At 38.1% G+C, this 19,539-nt stretch overlaps 1 protein-coding gene across 1 annotated transcript in view; it reads right to left on the reverse strand.

Annotated features, from left to right (window-relative positions):
- LOC120152899 (O-fucosyltransferase 9-like) overlaps positions 1–17,986 on the reverse strand; it is a 30,957-nt gene extending 12,971 nt beyond the window's left edge. Inside the window, exons 1-4 of the mRNA XM_039164992.1 lie at positions 17,499–17,986; positions 16,159–16,231; positions 15,319–15,395; positions 14,758–14,846 (exon numbers count right to left, since the gene is read on the reverse strand). Coding sequence (XP_039020923.1) covers positions 14,758–14,846; positions 15,319–15,395; positions 16,159–16,231; positions 17,499–17,885 — 626 coding nt within the window. The 5' untranslated portion in view covers positions 17,886–17,986. The remainder of the gene's footprint in view (positions 1–14,757; positions 14,847–15,318; positions 15,396–16,158; positions 16,232–17,498) is intronic.
- Between the last annotated feature and the right edge of the window lie 1,553 nt (positions 17,987–19,539).

A 19,539-nucleotide genomic window follows, 5' to 3' on the forward strand; every position in this document is an offset into this window, starting at 1 on the left:
TAGCAAGCCCAGTTCTAAGCCTTCATAAATACCAATAACAGAAACGTATAAAAAGTAGAAGTCATGAAAATTACTACAAAGGCATTAAAAGAAGACAGAGATGATACACCTTAATGATGTGACCCACACTACTCGACTACCCTAGTCTTAAGTCTCCATACTTTCCTATCAGAGGTCATGTCCTTGGTAAGGGCTAAATCCATCAAATCAGATCTCAAGCAGTCTTCCCACTTCCGCCTTGGTCGTCCTCTCCTTCTGGCACCGTCGGCTGTAATCGACTCTACCCTCCTGACCGCATCTGACGGTAGTCGCCTAAGGACATACTCAAACCACCGTAGTCTTCTCTCCCTCAATTTTTTGGAAATAGGTACCACCCGCAAGGACATCCTAATAGCAGAGTTTGTTGTCATATCCCACAGAGTCCTACCACATGTTCAACGAAGCATTCTCATTTCTGCGGCCTCTATCCTCCTTACGTGATCCTTCTTGATTGCCCAACATTCTGATCCATACAACAGCGCTGGTCTTATTGCCATTCTATAAAATTTTTCCTTGAGTTTTAGAGGCACCTTGTCACACAAAACTCCAGTAGCGACCTTCCACTTTAGCCATCCCGCCTTTATACGGTGTGTAACGTCATCATCTACACCCCATCTTTATGTATCATAGACCCTAGGTACTTGAAACAATCCTTTGAGGGGAGAACGTGTCATTCTATGCATACTTCTGCATCTTCATCGTTTTGGTTCCCACTAAAGTTTGAACAAAAATACTCTGTCTTTTCAATATTGATCCTTAGACCTTTTTCTTCCAAAGTAGTCTTCCAGGTAGCCAGTCTACTATTCAACTCAGATTTTGTTTCAGCAACTAGGAAAATGTCGTCAGCGAAAAGCATACACCATGGTACACCGGCTGGTGTCGCACAAAAGATGCCCTTCTCAATTTGCTTTTATTCATGGTCGACAAATTCTGGACTGCTCTTTAATTGCCAATGAAGGAATTGACTACTGGAGGAAGAATGGTTTAAAGGGTTGTGTATTCAAAGTGGATTTTACAAAGGCCTATGACACAATAGACTGACCTATTTTATTCAAAGTAATAGGGGAAATGGGCTTTGGTTCTACATGGATTGGCTGGATTTCGAAATGTGTCACAACAGCTTCTTTATCAGTTTTGGTTAATGGGGTTCCTTTAGAAGAAATCCCAATGGCAAAAGGTATTCGTCAAGGCTGCTCACTGTCTCCCTTATTATTTAATATAGTAGGGGAACTTCTGAATCTAATGATCCTTAAGGCTGTTTCAGAGGGGTTATTTACGGGTATGGTTATAAGCAAGGAGGCGAGGACTTTCAATTTATCTCATCTTTAATTCGCTGATGACCTAATTATTTTCTGTGGTGCTTCTATGCAGCAGGTTTTGAATGTAAAAAGGGTACTTTGAGTTTCTGAACTTATGTCTGGTCTTAAATTGAACATAAAGAAATCTAAACTGTTTGGGATTAATTTGCGTGAAGAGGAAGTTAGTGAGTGGGCATTGGTTGTTGGGTGTTCAACTGGTAGCTTTCCTTCGGAATATTTGGGACTTTCCCTTGTAGCACAAAGGAATTCTCCTCTACTATGGGATCCAGTGGTTGACAGTTTCAAAAAAAAGCTAGCAGGTTGGAAGGCTTCCTCTCTTTCCATGGCAGGGAGGTTGGTTTTAATTAAATCAGTTTTATGTTCGCTCCCTTCATATTATTTGTCATTGTTTAAGGTTCCGGCTTTGATCTCCAAGACACTAAATTCAATTATGACCAACTTCTTATGGGGAGGAGGTAATGGAAATTTCAAGTTTCATTGGGTGGGCTGGTCTACTGTCTGCAAACCGAAATTCCAAGGTGGACTAGGAGTTCTGAACATCAAAACGGTTAATAGAGCTCTGCTAGGGAAATGGTCTTGGAGGTATGCAAATGAAAGGAATTCGGATTGGAGGAAACTGATTTGTTCTAAATACAATATTGACTATTCTTTACTGTTGTTTGACAGTAAGGTAAAGTCAAATTCTTCTTGGATATGCAGATCTTTGGTGAACAAACCATTTCAGAAATGACCCTATTGGATGTAAAATCAAAAGTAATTTCAGATTTCAAGTTGGTGATAGGAGTTTCATTCGATTTTGGCAGGATGTTTGGGGTTTGGATCAACCTTTAATGTTCATTTTCCAAAGAATGTTTTCCATCTCATTAAATAAGGCTGGAAAATTATCTGAGTTTGGAGAATTTAGTTCTTATGGCTGGTTTTGGGATATACAATTGAGGAGGGAATTGAACGATTGGGAAGTTGAGCAGTGGTCTAATTTAATGTCAGTCATTTCATATTTTTCCCTTTCAGTAGATTCTCCTGATGGGCTGGTTTGGAGGGGCACTGGGGATGGGGTATTTTCTGACAAATCTTGTGTTAGTCTATGTTATTCATGGACCTCAAGTTCGAAAGAGGTTCATTTCTAGAAAAATGTTATTTGGATGGGTTTGCTGCCTCCAAAAGTGGAAATTTTTGTTTGGCAAGTCACTCTTCAGAAGTTGGTTATTAAGTCAGTTTTGATTAAAAGAGGTATGAAGGGTATAGATGATGTGTTGTGTCCTCTTTGCAAACAAAGTGATGAGACCCCCTCTCATTTATTTTTTTCTTGTTCGGTGGCTTGGACTATTTGGAACAAATTCATGTGGTTCTGGAATATTCAATCTGCCTTGCATGTTGATGCAAGAATTTTTCTCTTAGCATGGGCTGATCTGAAGATTAATTCTCTCATATGGTCTTTCATTCAGGGTTGTCCTATGGACCATCTAGAAATTCAGGAACTATGTTGTGTTTGAAGGAGGGAAGGTTGATCAGGCTGAACATTTCTTTCTAGCTAGGTTCAGGCTAGCTTCATTTTTTTTATATAGAAGTTGGAGGTCTCATTAAAAACCTCCTTCATAGTTGACCCTTTGGAAAAAGGTCATCCAACGGAAGGAGGAAAAGAGTACCTCATTTTATTAATAATAGAAGCATACATTAGAAACCTTTACAAAATAGCAAATACTTAGCCAATCCCTGCCTTAGCCAACTTATCTGCTTCCCAATTACTACACCTAGGAATAAACTGCACTACCAAACCCCTGGACAGTACATAAGACTTAATTTCCTTGATTAAATTACTAAAAAACACCGGAGAGAGACTTGGAAAGTTGACCCACTCCACTGCATTCTTGTAGTCAGTTTCTAGAATTAATCTACCCTCAAAAGCCCAAACAGAGGAGTAGAAAATGTCAACAGCCTTTCTAATAGCTTTCAACTCTGCTAAAGGGGGTGGCCCTGTGCTTTATGAAAACGTTGCTAAAACGAAACCGTTATGATTTTTGAGGATACCCCCAATGCCGCCCGCCATCCCATCCTTTTTCACTGCACCATCGACATTAAATTTAAAGAAATCAGCTGGTGGAGGGAGCCAATTCTGGACAGACCTATTAGTAGCGTGAAGACCCTTGAAACCATATGCTAAAGTAGGGTCAGATATTAACAAGTCCACCGGAATCTGCACTTGGTGGAACTTTGCTAGAAACCATTTAACTAGCCTGAACTTTAAGATGAAGAAAAATGAAAGTCTGTCCATAACCTTGTTATCGAAAACAATAGAATTTCGATAATTCCATATCGACCAAAGAATCACTGCTGGAACTAATTTCCAGATAAGTGAATTAGCCACCAAATCAGGCCAAGAACTGAGAAGAGTAGAAATATCCCCAGGCAAAACTGTGCTAACGTGCCACATACTGAGAAACTTATACCAAACCTCATGAGCCACAGGGCAGACAATAAACAAATGTTGAACCGTTTCTCCACTTAATAAACACATCGGACAAAACTCCCCATCTGATAACGGTATCCCCCTGTTCTTCAGCTGGGACTTAACTGCCATTTTTTGATGAGTAATTTGCCAAAGAAAGGATTCTATTCTAGGAGGGACCAAACCTGTCCATACACACTTATTCCAAATAGGATTACCCACCTGTCCTTTACCAATAGTCCTTCTACAAGAGCCGACAGTAAACAAACCATAGCCCTTCCTTGTCCATGATAAAAAATCATCCACTTCCTCTGTCAACTGAAAGTTGTTTAATTTGATCATTAGTTCCAGCCATTGTTCCAACTCCCAATCACTTAAATTTCTTCTTGTATGAATATCCCAAGTCCATCCGTTCGAATCATAACTTCCAAAATCCTTCTACAAGAGCCGACAATAAACAAACCATCGCCCTTCCCTGTCCATGATAAAAAATCATCCACTTCCTCTGTCAACTGAAAGTTGTTTAATTTGATCATTAGTTCCAGCCATTGTTCCAACTCCCAATCACTTAAATTTCTTCTTGTATGAATATCCCAAGTCCATCCGTTCGAATCATAACTTCCAAAATCACTAACCCGCCCGATTGATTCGGTTACAACACAAAAATTCTCGGAAACTGAATTTTCGGCGGTGAAAAATCAACCCAAACATCATTCCAAAAAGAAATTGACTTGCCATTCCCCACTTGGATTCTACAATGAGATCTAAGCCTCTCACCAATCGCATCATTCTTCAAAAAACTACTAACAATTCCTTTCCAAATCCAAGAGTCTTGTGTTGAATACACACTACTAACCGACATCGACATACTATCGATGTTATGTTTACAACAAATCAAATTCTTCCACAAAGTACCCTTTTCATAATTTTCAAATCCATTTCCCTAGCAGAGCTCGATTAGTAAGATTTAAATCTAAAACCCCCAAGCCTCCATCTCTAGGACTGCACACCGTTTGCCAATTCACCCAATGAATACGCTTCTTCTCTAAACCGTCCCCCCATAGAAAACCAGCCATCAACGAATTCAGTTTCTGACTGACTTTATTCGGAAGTTTGAAAATTGATAGGAAAAAGATCGGCAGAGAAGTCGGGACTGATTTTAAAAGTACCAATCTACCAGCCATTGATAATGCCGAAGCTTTCCACCCAGCTAATTTACTATTAAACCTCTGTAGAATTGGTTCCCACAAAACCTCTGAATTCTTCTTGGCTCCTAACGGCAAACCTAAATAAACTGTCGGGAACGAACCAGCAGAGCAACCAATGGAGTTGGCCCAATCTAAGAGGGTAGGTTCTTCAATATTGATCCCATATAAATGGCTTTTCGAAAGGTTTAGGTCCAGGCCAGCCAACAAGCTGAAAATTCTCAAAATTCGCTTAACGTTTTTGATTTGCGCAAGGGAAGCACTGCAGAAAATTATCAAATCATCTGCAAACTGAAGATGCGACAACTGACAAGAATAAGCTGACCCTCCAAAAGTAAAACCATTAAAAAGTCCCATATTTACCGCTTTAATCAACATTAAATTGAGTAGCTCCCCAACCAGATTAAACAAGATTGGAAAAAGGCTACAACCTTGTCTTAAACCTTTAGACATCAGAATCTCCTTTGTTGGGGTACCATTCAACAAAACTGAAACCGAAGCAGTAGATAAACAATACGAGATCCACGAACAAGATCCACAAACACCATCTATCCCCAAATCCCATTTCCTTCATTATTCGAAGAAGAATCGGCCATTCAATTGTGTCATAAGCTTTGCGGAAATCTGCTTTAAAAACAACACCTTTCAACCCTTTTCTCCTCCAATAATCTATAGCTTCATTGGCGATAAATGCGCAATCTAACAACTGTCTTCCTGGAATAAAGGTGAACTAAGACGAGCTAACAATATCTCCAACACACGCAATGAGTCTTTTGGATAACACTTTAGACAGGATTTTATACATAATTCCAACGAGACAAATCGGTCTATAATCCTCCAAACACATTGGATTAGATTTCTTTGGAATTAGAGTAATGAAAGAATGATTGATACCATGCTCCCATTTCTTCTTCTGATAAAAATCAGCAAAGAACTTCATCACCGAATCCTTCAGAATAGGCCAACACCTCTTAATAAATCCTATTGTTAACCCATCCGGACCCGGCGCCTTATTACTATCTGAACACGCAACCGCTTCCCAAACTTCTTGTTCTGAAAACTGCACCTCTAGGCACTCCTTTTGATCATTAGATATTTTGTAAACACCAAGAAATAAATCTTCCACCTCCAATGTATCAACACTGTTGAAAGCCTTTGTAAAGCAGTCTGTAACATGCTCTTTTATAAGATCAGGATTCGAAATCTCCTGGCCATCAATAATCAAAGAAGAGGTAGAGTTTAATTTTTTCCTGTTCGAGGCACAAAGATGAAAGAACCTCGTATTCTTATCTCCCTCCTTAATCCATTTTTCCCTCGACTTTTGAAACCAAATCCTCTCGTCTAACCTATGCAACCTCCAGAGTTCACTCTTAAGGTGCGATAACTGCCTCCAATCTTGTTGCGAGAAACTGATGTTTTGAAAATTTAACTCCAAAACGAAAATTTTGTTTTCCAGCATCGAAATGGAGTCTGAAATCTCAGTATGCCTGCTGCCCGACCAATTTTTAATCGCCCTTTTAGTACCTTGCAAGATACTAAATATGCCTCTGCGATTATTATCCCTGAAAAGGTTAGAAACAGTAGAACTAACCAACTCATCAAACCCCTCTTCCTCTAATAAATAATTAAAGAATCTGAATGGTTTAGGGCCCCAATTCAGACGATTCTCTTCTAACAAGACCGGATTATGATCCGAAAGAGACATAGGAAGAAGACTTTGAACTAAGTTCGGGAAAGAAAACAGAAAATCTCCACTAATGAGAAATCGATCTAATCTGACCCACGTTGGACAGTCCCTTTTGCTACACCAAGTGAATCTGCCACCCACTAAAGGAAGGTCCATTAACTGGGAATGTTGAACAAAATCCCTGAACAACTCCATCGTATGCCAATTTTGAGACTCCCCCAACTTTTCCTCCGACTGTAAATATGCATTAAAGTCACCACCAATGCACACTGGGACATTTAGGAGTACCACAAACTCCAAAAGCTCTTTGAAAAAAGCCTCCTTTTCTGCCTCAATAGAAGGGCCATACACATTCAAAATTGCACACTCCACCATTGCCGATTTAAAAATACCCACAATTGCTATAAATCTGCTAAGAGAAAAAACTTGTTTGACTTCAAACACATCCTCGTTCCACATGCACAATAAACCTCCTGCAGCACCCACAGCTGGAGAAGAAGAAAAGCCTTTAAGCCATGACCCCCTTATTCTCCTTCTTAAGTCATGCTGAAACAATTCACGCTTAGTCTCCTGTATCAACAAAAAAATTGGTCTGGCCTTCTTCACAAGTCTAGCTACTGCTCTGTCTTTTTCATGTCTACCTAAACCCCTTATATTCCACGAAATCAAGCTAATATTTGACATAATAAAATCTGAAACTGATAACACAACCCAGCAGAACTAAAGAAAAAGCCGAAAATTGCTTTAACCGCTCTTCAATTCCAGCTCCTCGATTTTCTCCTCTAGAATCTGATTTCCCCCTTTAAAGGAAATCCCCAACAAGTCACAAACCGCCCTTGTAGCTACAGCTTCGATTCTAGCTTCATCAACCTCTTGAGAAGACTGTGATGACACCCTGAAATGGTCCAAAGACTCCCTGACCCTACTACAAAACGCCCTTCTATAAATTCTATCGTGGAAACTAATAGTCACTTCCCTCTCAAAACACACACTACCCGAGCAACAAGCTGCAATTTTTAACCTTCTCTGATTCATTAAACTATTTGTCCGAGATGGTGCCTTAACAAAGCTGACCTGATAATTCGCCATATCCAACTTCATCTTCTTTGAACCGTTCTTTTTAGCAACAGAACCGTTATTCCTCTCTGGATCAAATTGCCTCTGGGAACCAAAAATAAGGACCCCAGGTGGACTTCTTTGACCAGCCGAACGATCTTTAACCAATTCACCAACCTGATCATCGAAAGCCAAATTCAACTCCCTTCCTGAAAGCATCCTCATCTGCCTAATATTATCATCCTCAAAGGGATTGGATGATAATTGAATGGGTTGAAGAGATGAATTTCCCCCAATCCGATTAATAATATCTGGCCCATTAAGACCAGTATTCTTTATCGGAACCATATTGACATCAGATATGGCCATTTCAACCGGTTCTAAATCTCTTAAACCCAAACCCACGTGATCACCATTATGAATTGATCTATTATCCAAAAAGCTTGACAGCCCACCAATTACTGTTTGAGGTGATGAAGTGCTCGAGGAAAAATGACTCCCACTAACACCATTCCCACCACTATTAATCCCACTATTCAACCAAGAGAATACTTTGCCTAGAATTCTCTGCAGTGACATTCCTGTCTGCACTAAGGAATTCTGACTGTAAACCCACCTTCTCATTCTGCCGAAACTGCACTTCTTCATTGCTCCACACCGGAGAACTTTCCTCCCGTGGAACCACTGGAACATCTTCACCCACCATATCTGAAAGCTCAGGAAAGAAATCCTCAGCACAATCAACTTTAATTTTGATGGTGAATTTCCTCCCATACGTATAGAAAAAGACATGATCTGGAATATCAAAAGGACTCTCAACCCTTAGGAGCAACTGAGCCACTCTACAGTCAACTCTTTGAGCAGTTTGATCCTGAATTTTTACTAACTTGCCCCATTTTGAAGCTAAACTAGTAAAGAACGATACCGACCAACAATTTAATGGGACTCCAATCAACGAAACCGCACAAAAAACTAAGGGGGAGCCCCCCTCCTCCAAAACCGGCTCCAATATATCAAACCAGAACGACAAAGCTTCCCATTTGTTTTCCATTGCAATAGATCTCTCTTCATCCGACTGGAACACTACAAGGCACGCATTCTTCGCAAATCCCCACCTTATCACCTTAGCTTTGATGCCCTTATTCCATAAAGCTTTCTGCACGAAATCCACTTCAAAAGTCGCTTTGCAAATGCCAGTCAGTGAAGATTTCAGCCATAAGCTCTCCTCCACCGGAATAAAATCGTCAAAACATTTCTTCTTCACCTTGTCAATCCTAAAACTGCTCACTTGAACACCCTCTGGAACCTTTTTCACCCCAACTACCGTATCTCTATAAGATCTTCCGTCATGGAACCTATTCAACCGCTTCAACCTCTCTGCCACTAGAGGTGGAGAAATCGGTCTACTACCCTTCAGCCCTCCTGAAACTCCCCTATTGAAGCCCTCCTCTCCAACCCCTTCCCGAATCCTGATCCCAGAAGACTTAACATATTTGGCTATTGACACGGCTATTAACCTCCCATCCATCCTGACATTATTCATCTTTTCCACTGCACTGCATAGATCCTCCTTGCTAGCAAAATGAACGAACGCGAACGTGCACTCCTTATATTTCGGTCTCTTGTTAATAAATGGGATAAACACCCTAATGACTTTGCCATGAAGACTAAAACGATCCCTTAATGCACTTCTGCTCACTCTCCTACTAAGGTTATCAACAAACGCCGACCAAGAACCACCACTATAGACCTCACTATCTTTGCCCTCTGAAAACTTGCACTTCGCTCTCTCTCTCTCTCTCTCACTCATTTTTTTAAGGTTGGAAATGGTGAATCTTTAAGGTTCTTTCTTGATAATTGGCTAGGTGGTTACCCTCTTAAGGTACAATTTCTGAGAATGTTAGTTGTATCAGTCAATAAGGAGGGAACGATTGTTGAGTTTAGAAGTTGGACTCATTCGGGTTGGTGTTGGAACATCCCTTTGAGAAGGAACCTTGCTGATTGAGGCTAGCTTCATGGTACTTAGCAAAATACAAAAAGGCTCCAATCTCTAAGGACTCGCTTATTTCTAATCCTACCCTAGGGGACTCGGTTTTTCCTTTCTCTAAGCCGGTTTCAACGGTGATTAAATGGTCCCCTCCTCCAAAAGGGTTTATTAAATTAAATGTAGATACTGCTACTACTGCCGATTGGATGAGAAGTGGTTTAGGTGGCGTTTTAAAAGACGACTCTAGGTCTATCATAGGGTCATTTAAGGAGTTAGCAAGTCCTGGACCCCCTTCTTTGATGGAACTCAAAGCTATCCTCAAGGGTTTATCTTTCATTGACTATACGACACATGATCAAGGATCGCCTTATTATTGAGAGTGATTGCAGGGTGGTTGTCGACTGGGTTAAGGATCCTGTTTCTTGTCCTGAGGTTTATGCTTACTTTGTTAAAGATATTATTGAAAAACTTAGAGCCTGTGAAGATGTTATTAGATGGGTCAATAGGGCAGCTAATCTAGAGGCTGATACTCTAGTTAAAGCTGGTATTGGTTGATCTGTTTGTTGTTTTTAAGGGTTGTTTGTTTAGGTTGCCGATCTCCCTATAGGAGTTCAGGGTATTGTATTCTTATGTACTATTCCTTTTATTTATGAAATTCAAGGCACTCTTTTCCTACTTTTGATGATTAAGGAACTCTCTCAGAATTCCGTTAATCATGAAGGGGGTTTCTAATGAGGCCTACTATTCCTATCAAAAAAACAAAAAGAGGTTCAAGTATTTTATTGTAACAGAAATCAATACGACCAAGAAGACATAAAACTTAAACCCAATGAAATTGCATATGACCAAACAGCTAAGGCTTTATGGAACCCCCAAAACCAAAGAACTGTAATGTTATTTGAATGCTATATATATGGTCGCAAAATTGTCCTCAATTTTATTCTTTTATCTTACTAGACTATTTTTCAAGTACAACAACCCCAAGAATTAGGAATATCTTTTTTTTGATAGGAATAGTAGGCCTCACTAAAAACCCCCTTCATGATTAACGGAACTTGAAAATAGTTCCTTAATCAGCGGAAGGAGGAAAAGAGTGCCCTAGGAGTTCATTAATCTTAAAACATTACAAAGTAATACAAAGTCTAATCTCCCTCCAGAGATAAAAAGCCAAAAAGAACCAGCCCTTAACAGAACATAATACTCAACCAATACCAGCCTTAGCTAGAACATCCGCCTCTATATTGGCTGTTCTACTAACCCATCTAATAAGACCTTCATAAACACTAAGCTTTTGAATAATTTCCTTAACAACTTGAACATAAACGACAGGACAAGAACCAACATCCTTGACCCAACCAATTGCCACCTTACTATCACTCTCGATAATCAATCTCTCTTTAAATCTGTGGCGAATAGATTCATAATAAAATAACCCCTTTAGGATAGCTTTCAATTCCATCAAAGTTGGAGGTCCCGGACCAGCAGGGTCTTTGAAGGAGCCAAGAATCGAACCAGAACTATCTTTCAGAACACCACCTAAACCACTCCTCTTCCAATCACTAGAAGTAGCCGCATCCACATTAAGTTTAATAAAACCCTTTGGAGGAGGGGACTAAGGAACCTTAGTTGAAATCCGATTAGTATGAGACGAGCAAGAATCCACTAAGGACGGGTCGGCAATAAGAGCATCCTTGGAAATAGAAATCTGAGTTTCCCTAGCTAGAAACCATGAAACAAGCCTGCACCTAGCTAGATAGAATATTTCTGCTCGATCAAACTTCCCTCCTTCAAACACTATATAATTCCTAGTTTTCCATATTGTCCATAAGACCACTCCAGGGATAAATGACCACATCAGAGAGTTGGTCTTTAAGTTAGTCCATGCTACTAGGAATTTTTTTGCATCTTCATGAAAAACAGACTGAAAATTCCAATAACCCATGAATTTAGTCCATATTGGCCAAACAACCGAATAGGAAAAAAATAGATGAGATGAAGACTTCTTCTAGATTACAAAAAGGACACATAGAATCATTTATGCCCTGAACACCTCTCTTAACCAGAGCTGTCTTCACTGCCAGCTTCTTTAAGATAACTTGCCAAAGAAAAGTCTCCACTCTTGGAGGCAGCAGGCCCCTCCAAACAATAGATTTCCAAAATTAGCTTCCTCCAAATCAGAAATACCCGAATAATATAGATTGGCACATGATTTAACATTGAAAACCCCTTCTCCATTCCCCTTCCACAACAGTCCATCAACAGCATCAGTAGAAACAGAAAAATCTGAAATAACAGCCATCAAGTTTGACCATTGTTCAAATTCCCAGTCATTCAACTCCCTTCTCAACTGGACGTTCCAAAACCAGCCCCCAGAACTGTAATCCCCAAACTGAAATAATCTTCCAGTTTTGTTCACTGCAATAGAGAATAGTCTAGGGAACATGACCATCAAAGGATGATCCAATGCCCAATTGTCTTGCCAAAACCGAATATTCCTCCCATTGCCAATTTTGTAGCTATAATTGCTTCTGATACTACAGCCCATCGAATCAGCTTTAAAATGATTATTCACCAAAGATCTCCATATCCAAGAAAATTTAAGAGAAACCTTACTATCAAGCTGCATCAATGAAGAATCCAATTTGTATTTAGTGCAAATCATTTCCCTCCAAACCGCCTTCCTCTCAATAGCAAACCTCCAAGCCCACTTTTCCAATAAAGCCCTATTCATCGTATTTATATTAGGAACTCCCAAGCCTCCTTCAATTTTTGGTTTACAAACGCTGGACCAGCTTACCCAATGGATTTTCTTTCTCCCACCTCCTCCACCCCATAAAAAATTTGACATAATAGAGTTTAGGGTCTTGTATACTAAAGATGGAACCTTAAATAATGACAAATAGTATATAGGAAGTGAACATAGGACTGATTTAATCAAAACCAGCCTGCCCGCCAGTGACAAAGAAGAGCCTTTCCAGCCTGCTAACCTCTTATTGAAGCTTTGAACCACTGGATCCCACAGAATGTTAGAGTTCCTGTGTGGACCAAGAGGGAGTCCCAAATATTCAGAGGGAAAATAACCCACTGAACATCCAATCGTAGCTGCCCAATCCTTAATTTCCTCTTCCCTTAAATTCACCCCAAACAATTTGCACTTCTTCAAGTTCAACTGAAGTCCAAAAATAATCTCAAACACTCGAAGCACCCTCTTCACATTCAAGATCTATTTTTTCGACGCACCACAGAATATTATAAGGTCGTCAGCAAATGGTAGCTATCTCTCAATTCTTAATACACCGTTGGTGACTGAGGAAATCTATTAAATAATCTTTGTCATTTGTAGCTTACGGTGTGAGGATGAGGAAAGGAACAATATTCCTCAATCCCATAATTCATGGGAACTCGTTGGTGACCCGCCAATAAAGCCTTCCGAGATGGAGGAATGTGCTGAGGAAGCAGGAAGAATCGTGGACTCATCGGAGGAGAAGATTTTCGAGCGGTGTTATGAGGAAGAAGACAATCTATTATGTTGTATGGGGAACAGAACTAGAGGCAGCAACTTGTCGGGTGAGGATGAGGAGGAAAGGAACAAAGGGGAGGAATTAATTATGGGACAGAGGAATATTGTTGCTGGTCAGGGGATGGTACATACGAAAATTGAGGAAGTAGTGGAATACGAGGAAGTGTTGGATCACGCGGAGAGATAGGCAGAAAATGACAAAAGGAAAAGTTGTGAGACTGCACGTGCTTATGAGGGAATGAAGGATTATTTAATAGATTTCCCCATGTTGGATGGTCGGGTAGAGTCAAAGGTGGTGGAGGATGTTATTAATGTGGGCCTTACAAATAATTGTGCATTAAGGCCAGGCAGAACCGGAGAGCAAAGGAGGGGAAAAACAATAATTACAGCTCTCTCCAATTATTTCAAGGAAAATATTCGACTCCTCAATGGACGTATAGAGACTGCCGCAGCAAGATTAATCAGAGTAAGGTGCAACGAGAGGAAGACTTGTCTGAACTTGACGGTAGAATCCTATGATTCTAACTTTCAAGCAAGGTGGCAGAGATAAAAGAAGGAAGCGAAAGAATCCTTACAGATCGGGAAAGAATTGGATATAGAGTCTAAAGGCTCACGAGTGTTTTTTATTTCGGAACATTTTAGCAGTGGAAGTATTGAAAGCTACAATAAATAGTGAATAGTTTTCGGGGACTCGAATATGATTTTTGATTTTGGAGTTGGAGGATCGGATGGTCTCCGATGTCAAGTCGAGTTATTATTGGCAGAATGGCGGATAGAGTTTTTTGAAGTTTGTTTTGTTCAACTCTTATCGTGTGGAAGCTCATGGCTTTAGTGTTTCAATTTGGTTTCTATGGATTGTGTCAGCTGATATATTTGGCTTCTATTATAGTTGTATTGTGTTTTGTTGTATTTCGGGCCAAGTTTAGGCTTTTAGTCTGGTTAGTCATATAGCGGAGATGATTTCGCTGTTAGTGTTGTTGTTGAGGGTTGTATTAGGTTGTTTTTGGTTTTTTGTCTATGTTGGGAGTGGCTCTCTGTTTGTATCTTATGTATTTTCTTATGTTTAATGAAATCTTAAGGCACTCTTTTCCTCCTTCCTCTGATTAAGGAGCTTCTCTACAAGCTCCTTTAATCAAGAAGGGGTTTTTTAACGAGGCCTTCAATTCCTATAAAAAAAACAAAGAAAAGAGGGTATCCATGCATTAAAGAGGATGCCTAACAGTAGCAACAACAGCTAGGGTAATCTAGGTTCTGTCAAGTGAGCACTCAATAGCAGGGGTGAAACCAAAGCAGCCTATGAAAATTAACTAGTAAACACAAATAAATAACTTGAATACCATGAAAACCAGAAGACAGTGATACTAATAGAAATCTGTGCTATGTTAGTGACTATAATGGAATAACATTATTGAAAACTCTTTCCTTCGATGCAAAGAGAATGTTTGTCAAGATTTGGTGAAAATGAACATTATACAAAAAAAACGGTGATGATGTTAACCTGGAATCTCTCCAAACACTGTTTAAATGAAAGATTGGAATGACAAGGGTTGCATTTAGCAGCCATGCTACTGCCACTGCATCACATATCTGTATTAAAAGAATGAAGTAGCAATCAAATAATAGAGCCAATATCTTTTCATGTAAACAATTGACAAGCCATTATTACAATGATACATAACAATGAAAAAAACACAGCTATGTCTTTTCATGTAAGCATGAAGAAAACAATACAGTAAACTGAAATCCAGAATCTACATAATATTCCAAAAAACAAAGACGTTTTGACCAAGGTTTTTATCCTGCAAATAAATGATCCATCCTATGCAATCAGCATACATGTTTTCAAGCAAACGAGTAAAATGTTTTAGTAGGAAGAAAACCATATATTAAGGTGCATTACGGTGTCTATAACATCAACAAGGGAGAATGAAGAAGGAAAAAAAAAGGGAAACATTCACATGAGAAAGCAAGCATTCACATGAGAAAGCAAGCATTCTACAGTGACTTCCGTTTGTTTAAGGTTTAACGTGCACAAAATTCATAAAGAATTAAAACATACAGATAAGCGTTGTTGATTCAAGCCACCATTCGCTTCAATGATAAGGAAACCATTAGATTTTGGCAATTCTGAAAAACCTAGAAAACACAAAAAAAAAACAGTAGTTAATTCCCTAATATATAAAGTGGCACAGGAGATGGCTAAATAGAATTAGTGACATTATCAACCTGATGACAGCCAAATACATTGGGATAACATACATGGTTTTTTTTTATTACTTGATAGTGTTGCATGAAGATGCATCCTCCAACTTATAGTTTTATCCAAAATTTCCAAAAGACACGGTAGATGTCTGTTTCTTAGAAATTTCGTGACAACAAGCAAATCCTTTTTTTTTGTGGGGGGGGGGGAGGGTTGTGGGGTGTTCAGTACAAGAAAAGCATTTAAGATGCACAAAATTTTATATAAACATGAAATATGAGTACTCAAACAGGGATACTAAATTACAATATTCATACGTGTCAAACAAGGTATGCTTGACTTTTTCTAAGTATAAATTCGATATATTTAGAGGATCGTAGCCCCATACCAAAATCTGAATATATTGCGGACATGAATAATTCAAGGCAGAGACAGACACAAAATTTTATGTTAGGGGTACAAACTTATTTACAAGATCCTTAACTGAAGAGTAGAAAATGAAGGGGAGGAACCCCCCCCCCCGGTCCATCCGTGCTTCAAGGAAAATGAAGAGTAGAAAATAATAAAGACCATATTTACAAGATCGGCTTCAATGATTTGCATAGAACTATCTTACAAAAATTAGAAGAAAACAAAACACCATCAAGACAGATCCTTAACTGATCAACATAAATGTTAAAATCATATAAAAGTTCAAACCTGTTTTAGAAATAATGGAGTTGATACACGGCTTCCAACTTTGCTGCATTTTCAGATTCCATGCTGTCATCAACTGCATGATTTTCATTTTAGTAATATGTTAGCCAAACTTCGGTCACAAATATGAACACTACAAAGACCTCCAGATAAAGAGAGGGTAAAAATATTTCCATTGTCCTCTTGCAACAGTTCAAGAGGGAGGGTTTGCTCATGTTATTTGTAAGCGCCATTTTCTGGAGGGTATTCCACTCTCCAAACTCCAATTGACCTTTGTATGAAAATTTAGAGTGCCTCAATTGGTTGGTTAGAGATTAATCCCCTTTGGCTTTTATCATGGCTTCTCAATCAACACAGAAGTTCTTTGGTGCAAGTAAATGCCCTTGAAAATGCAGCTAAAGACAACTTATAAAGTTTACTGAAGTTCAGCATCCAGGGCATTTAGAAACATTCATTTTCCTAAAATCATGAATAAAGCATGATCCATTTGATCTCAGGCAAGGTATAGATAAATTATTAGGTCTATCAAGCAATCTCTGTTTTTTCTTTAATTAGCTGACTCCATTTCCTACATATAATGGTTTCCAAAATCCTGTCCACGCGGGACAAGTTGGTATTTTTCTTTTTATAGCAATAGTTACAGCTAGATGTGGTATTAGAATTTAAAATGGATTTCTTTGTTGAGAATTGTTGGATACTTTTTCATTTAGGAGGAGTTTTCCTCAGTTTTTTTCTTCTTTCATGTTCTCATTTCACTGATCAATGCACGAGAACATAAATAAACTTCACATTTTGATTTATCTGCAGTCCATAATTCCAGCAATCATTCATATTTGAACAATATTTTATTCCTAGACCCTACTTCTATATAAAATGATGGACATTAATCCCAATGATCATACTTTTGTCCTCATCCACCGAAACCTACAGCAGTGACGAAACAAAAGCTTTGATTCTAACAAATCATCCGGGCTGCATAGGCAATTGCACACCAAATACACACTTTGCGAAGGAGAGCATAGTGCAGAACAATATTTGATAACTACGGTAGCGGCTAAACCAAGAGAAGGTTTAAATACTCTGATCAACCAAGCTAAACCAATTTCATTAGAATTGATAATTTGATGCACAGACAGCCCAGGTGCAGCAAATCATTGAAAACAGAACCGTCACTGTTAACTCATTTTAACAAAATTAATGTACACTCCTAACTTCTTTCACAACATAATCAGCAATTAATTTCCCTTTTTTCTTCCAAGATTAATCAATTCCAAACATAGAGTTGACAAAATAAATTGCACCAACGAGAAAAATAGCAGCAAAAAATAATAAATAATAAATACCGCATTATGACTGGCATTGCTCTCAGCCTCCATATACGGCCAAAGCTTCTGAAAAACCTGAGGGCTGCGGTAAACCGAGCCAGGAGGTGAACGCCTGTGAACAACAACAACCGCATTCTTCAAACTCAAAACATCAAAGCCCAACAATCCCATGTACAACAACATTCCCGCTATATACAATAACGGCGCAAACAACAGCACTCCTTTCCTCCGAAGAACAGTCGATATCAACACGAATACAATCCTATCGGCCGACCGCTGCTTCCCGCCACGCCCACCACTTCCACTGAAGCTCTTGCAACGCCCGTGGCGGAAGCGCGGCGAGGAAGGCGGCGACGGAGAAACCGAACGGTTGCTTCCGGAGCCTAGGCGGCTTGGGCCGTGCATCTGAGATCGGAAACTTTTTATAAGAATTTCAATGAAGAAAAGAACAAAAGAACCCTAGAAATGAGTGAAGATCTGGCGGCAAATTTAAGAGCTTAGTTCCTCGTAGTAATAGTGTAGATTTTGTTTTTACACAAAAAAAAGTAGGTGATGAGACAAAAATGAATATATATATATATATATATATATATAGTCGTAGTTGAGAATGTTGAGCGTAAATGGCGCCGTCCACTAAACCACTACGAGGGCTCCATCACGCGCCGTCCACTAAACCACTACAAGTGCCAAAAGGCAAATTAAAAGGAAACTTACACTTCAGTGCAATAATTCAAAATAAATTAAGGAATTGTGTTATAAATAAAACAAAGTAAAACTTGTAATCTCTAGAGTGAGAAAATCTCAGCGGCAACTTTAATATATTGTTAATGGAAAGTGTTATTGGAAATATTATTATTTTTTTAATATTTTTGATAAAAAATTATCTAAAACATTATTATTTCTATCGAAAATATTATTATTGGGCGATTTACCGGAAATGTTTTACATATTAGGTAAAGCACTACCTAAAACATTATTTTTTTCTACCAAAAATATTAATATTGGCACTTTACCGGAAATGTTAAAAAACATTAATGTTTTAGGTAAAAAAAATAATGTTTTAGGTAATTTTTAATGAAAATGTTAAAAATATTAGTATTTCCAGTAGCGTTTTTTCTTAGTTATATATTAATATTGTCGTACAGTAGAACTAACCCTCTAGAGTAGATGACTCAAAGTATTTAATTTTAGTTTTTTTTTATTGTTATTTTTTTCTTTATTTTGTTAGCGACGATAGTATTAACCTTAGTATCAGTCACCAATCATCGTTATTCGTTGTTTTTCTTTATTTTATTATGTTGTATATTTGTTTTTTTTAATAACTTTACTTTTATAACACGCTTTCGCTGTCTTCTGATTTTTTTCAGTCATTTGATCACTATTTTCATTTATCTTTTTTCTCATGGTTAGATTTGTCGTCATAACGACTGATTAAGATGATACTTATTTATTATAATTTTGATCTTCCATGCTTTTGCCATCGGATTGGATTTGTATATATGATTTACATTTGTTGATTATTTTATTACATTGCTCAATTATGATTTACAATTTGTTGTTTATCTTTCAATAGCTTTATCCATTTTTGTGAGTCACTTGTCGATACAGAAAAATATATTTGTATCTACCTTTTATTTGAGTTTTTTTTTCTATATTAACATTTTCCTTATATAGTTCTTATGTGATCTTAAGTAGTCATTTTCTTGTGTTAATGATTATAAGAAAATGCTCTTATTATGTGTTTTAGTTTACGTTGTGGTTGTAAACCTTTAATTGTGATTAGAGTGTTTTTTTTTCTATTTTTAATAAAATTAGTGATTTAAATCTTATAAAAAAAGAGTTTTCAACCAACATCTCTCTTATTCATTAGGGTGTGAATTCAATACCTATTATGAGCTAACTTCATCCTTCTCCCCCTTTAGGTAGGAATTATTCAAAAAAATAAGGTATAATGTTAAAATTATTTTTAATATTTAGTAGTATAATTATTTTAATTTACTTTTCAAAATACTTTATTTTTTAAAAATAATTATTTTAATTGAAATAATTATTCGATCAT

Source organism: Hibiscus syriacus, unplaced genomic scaffold, assembly GCF_006381635.1.
Source record: "Hibiscus syriacus cultivar Baekdansim isolate YM2019G1 unplaced genomic scaffold, ASM638163v2 tig00111095_pilon, whole genome shotgun sequence".
Taxonomy (NCBI): domain Eukaryota; kingdom Viridiplantae; phylum Streptophyta; class Magnoliopsida; order Malvales; family Malvaceae; genus Hibiscus; species Hibiscus syriacus.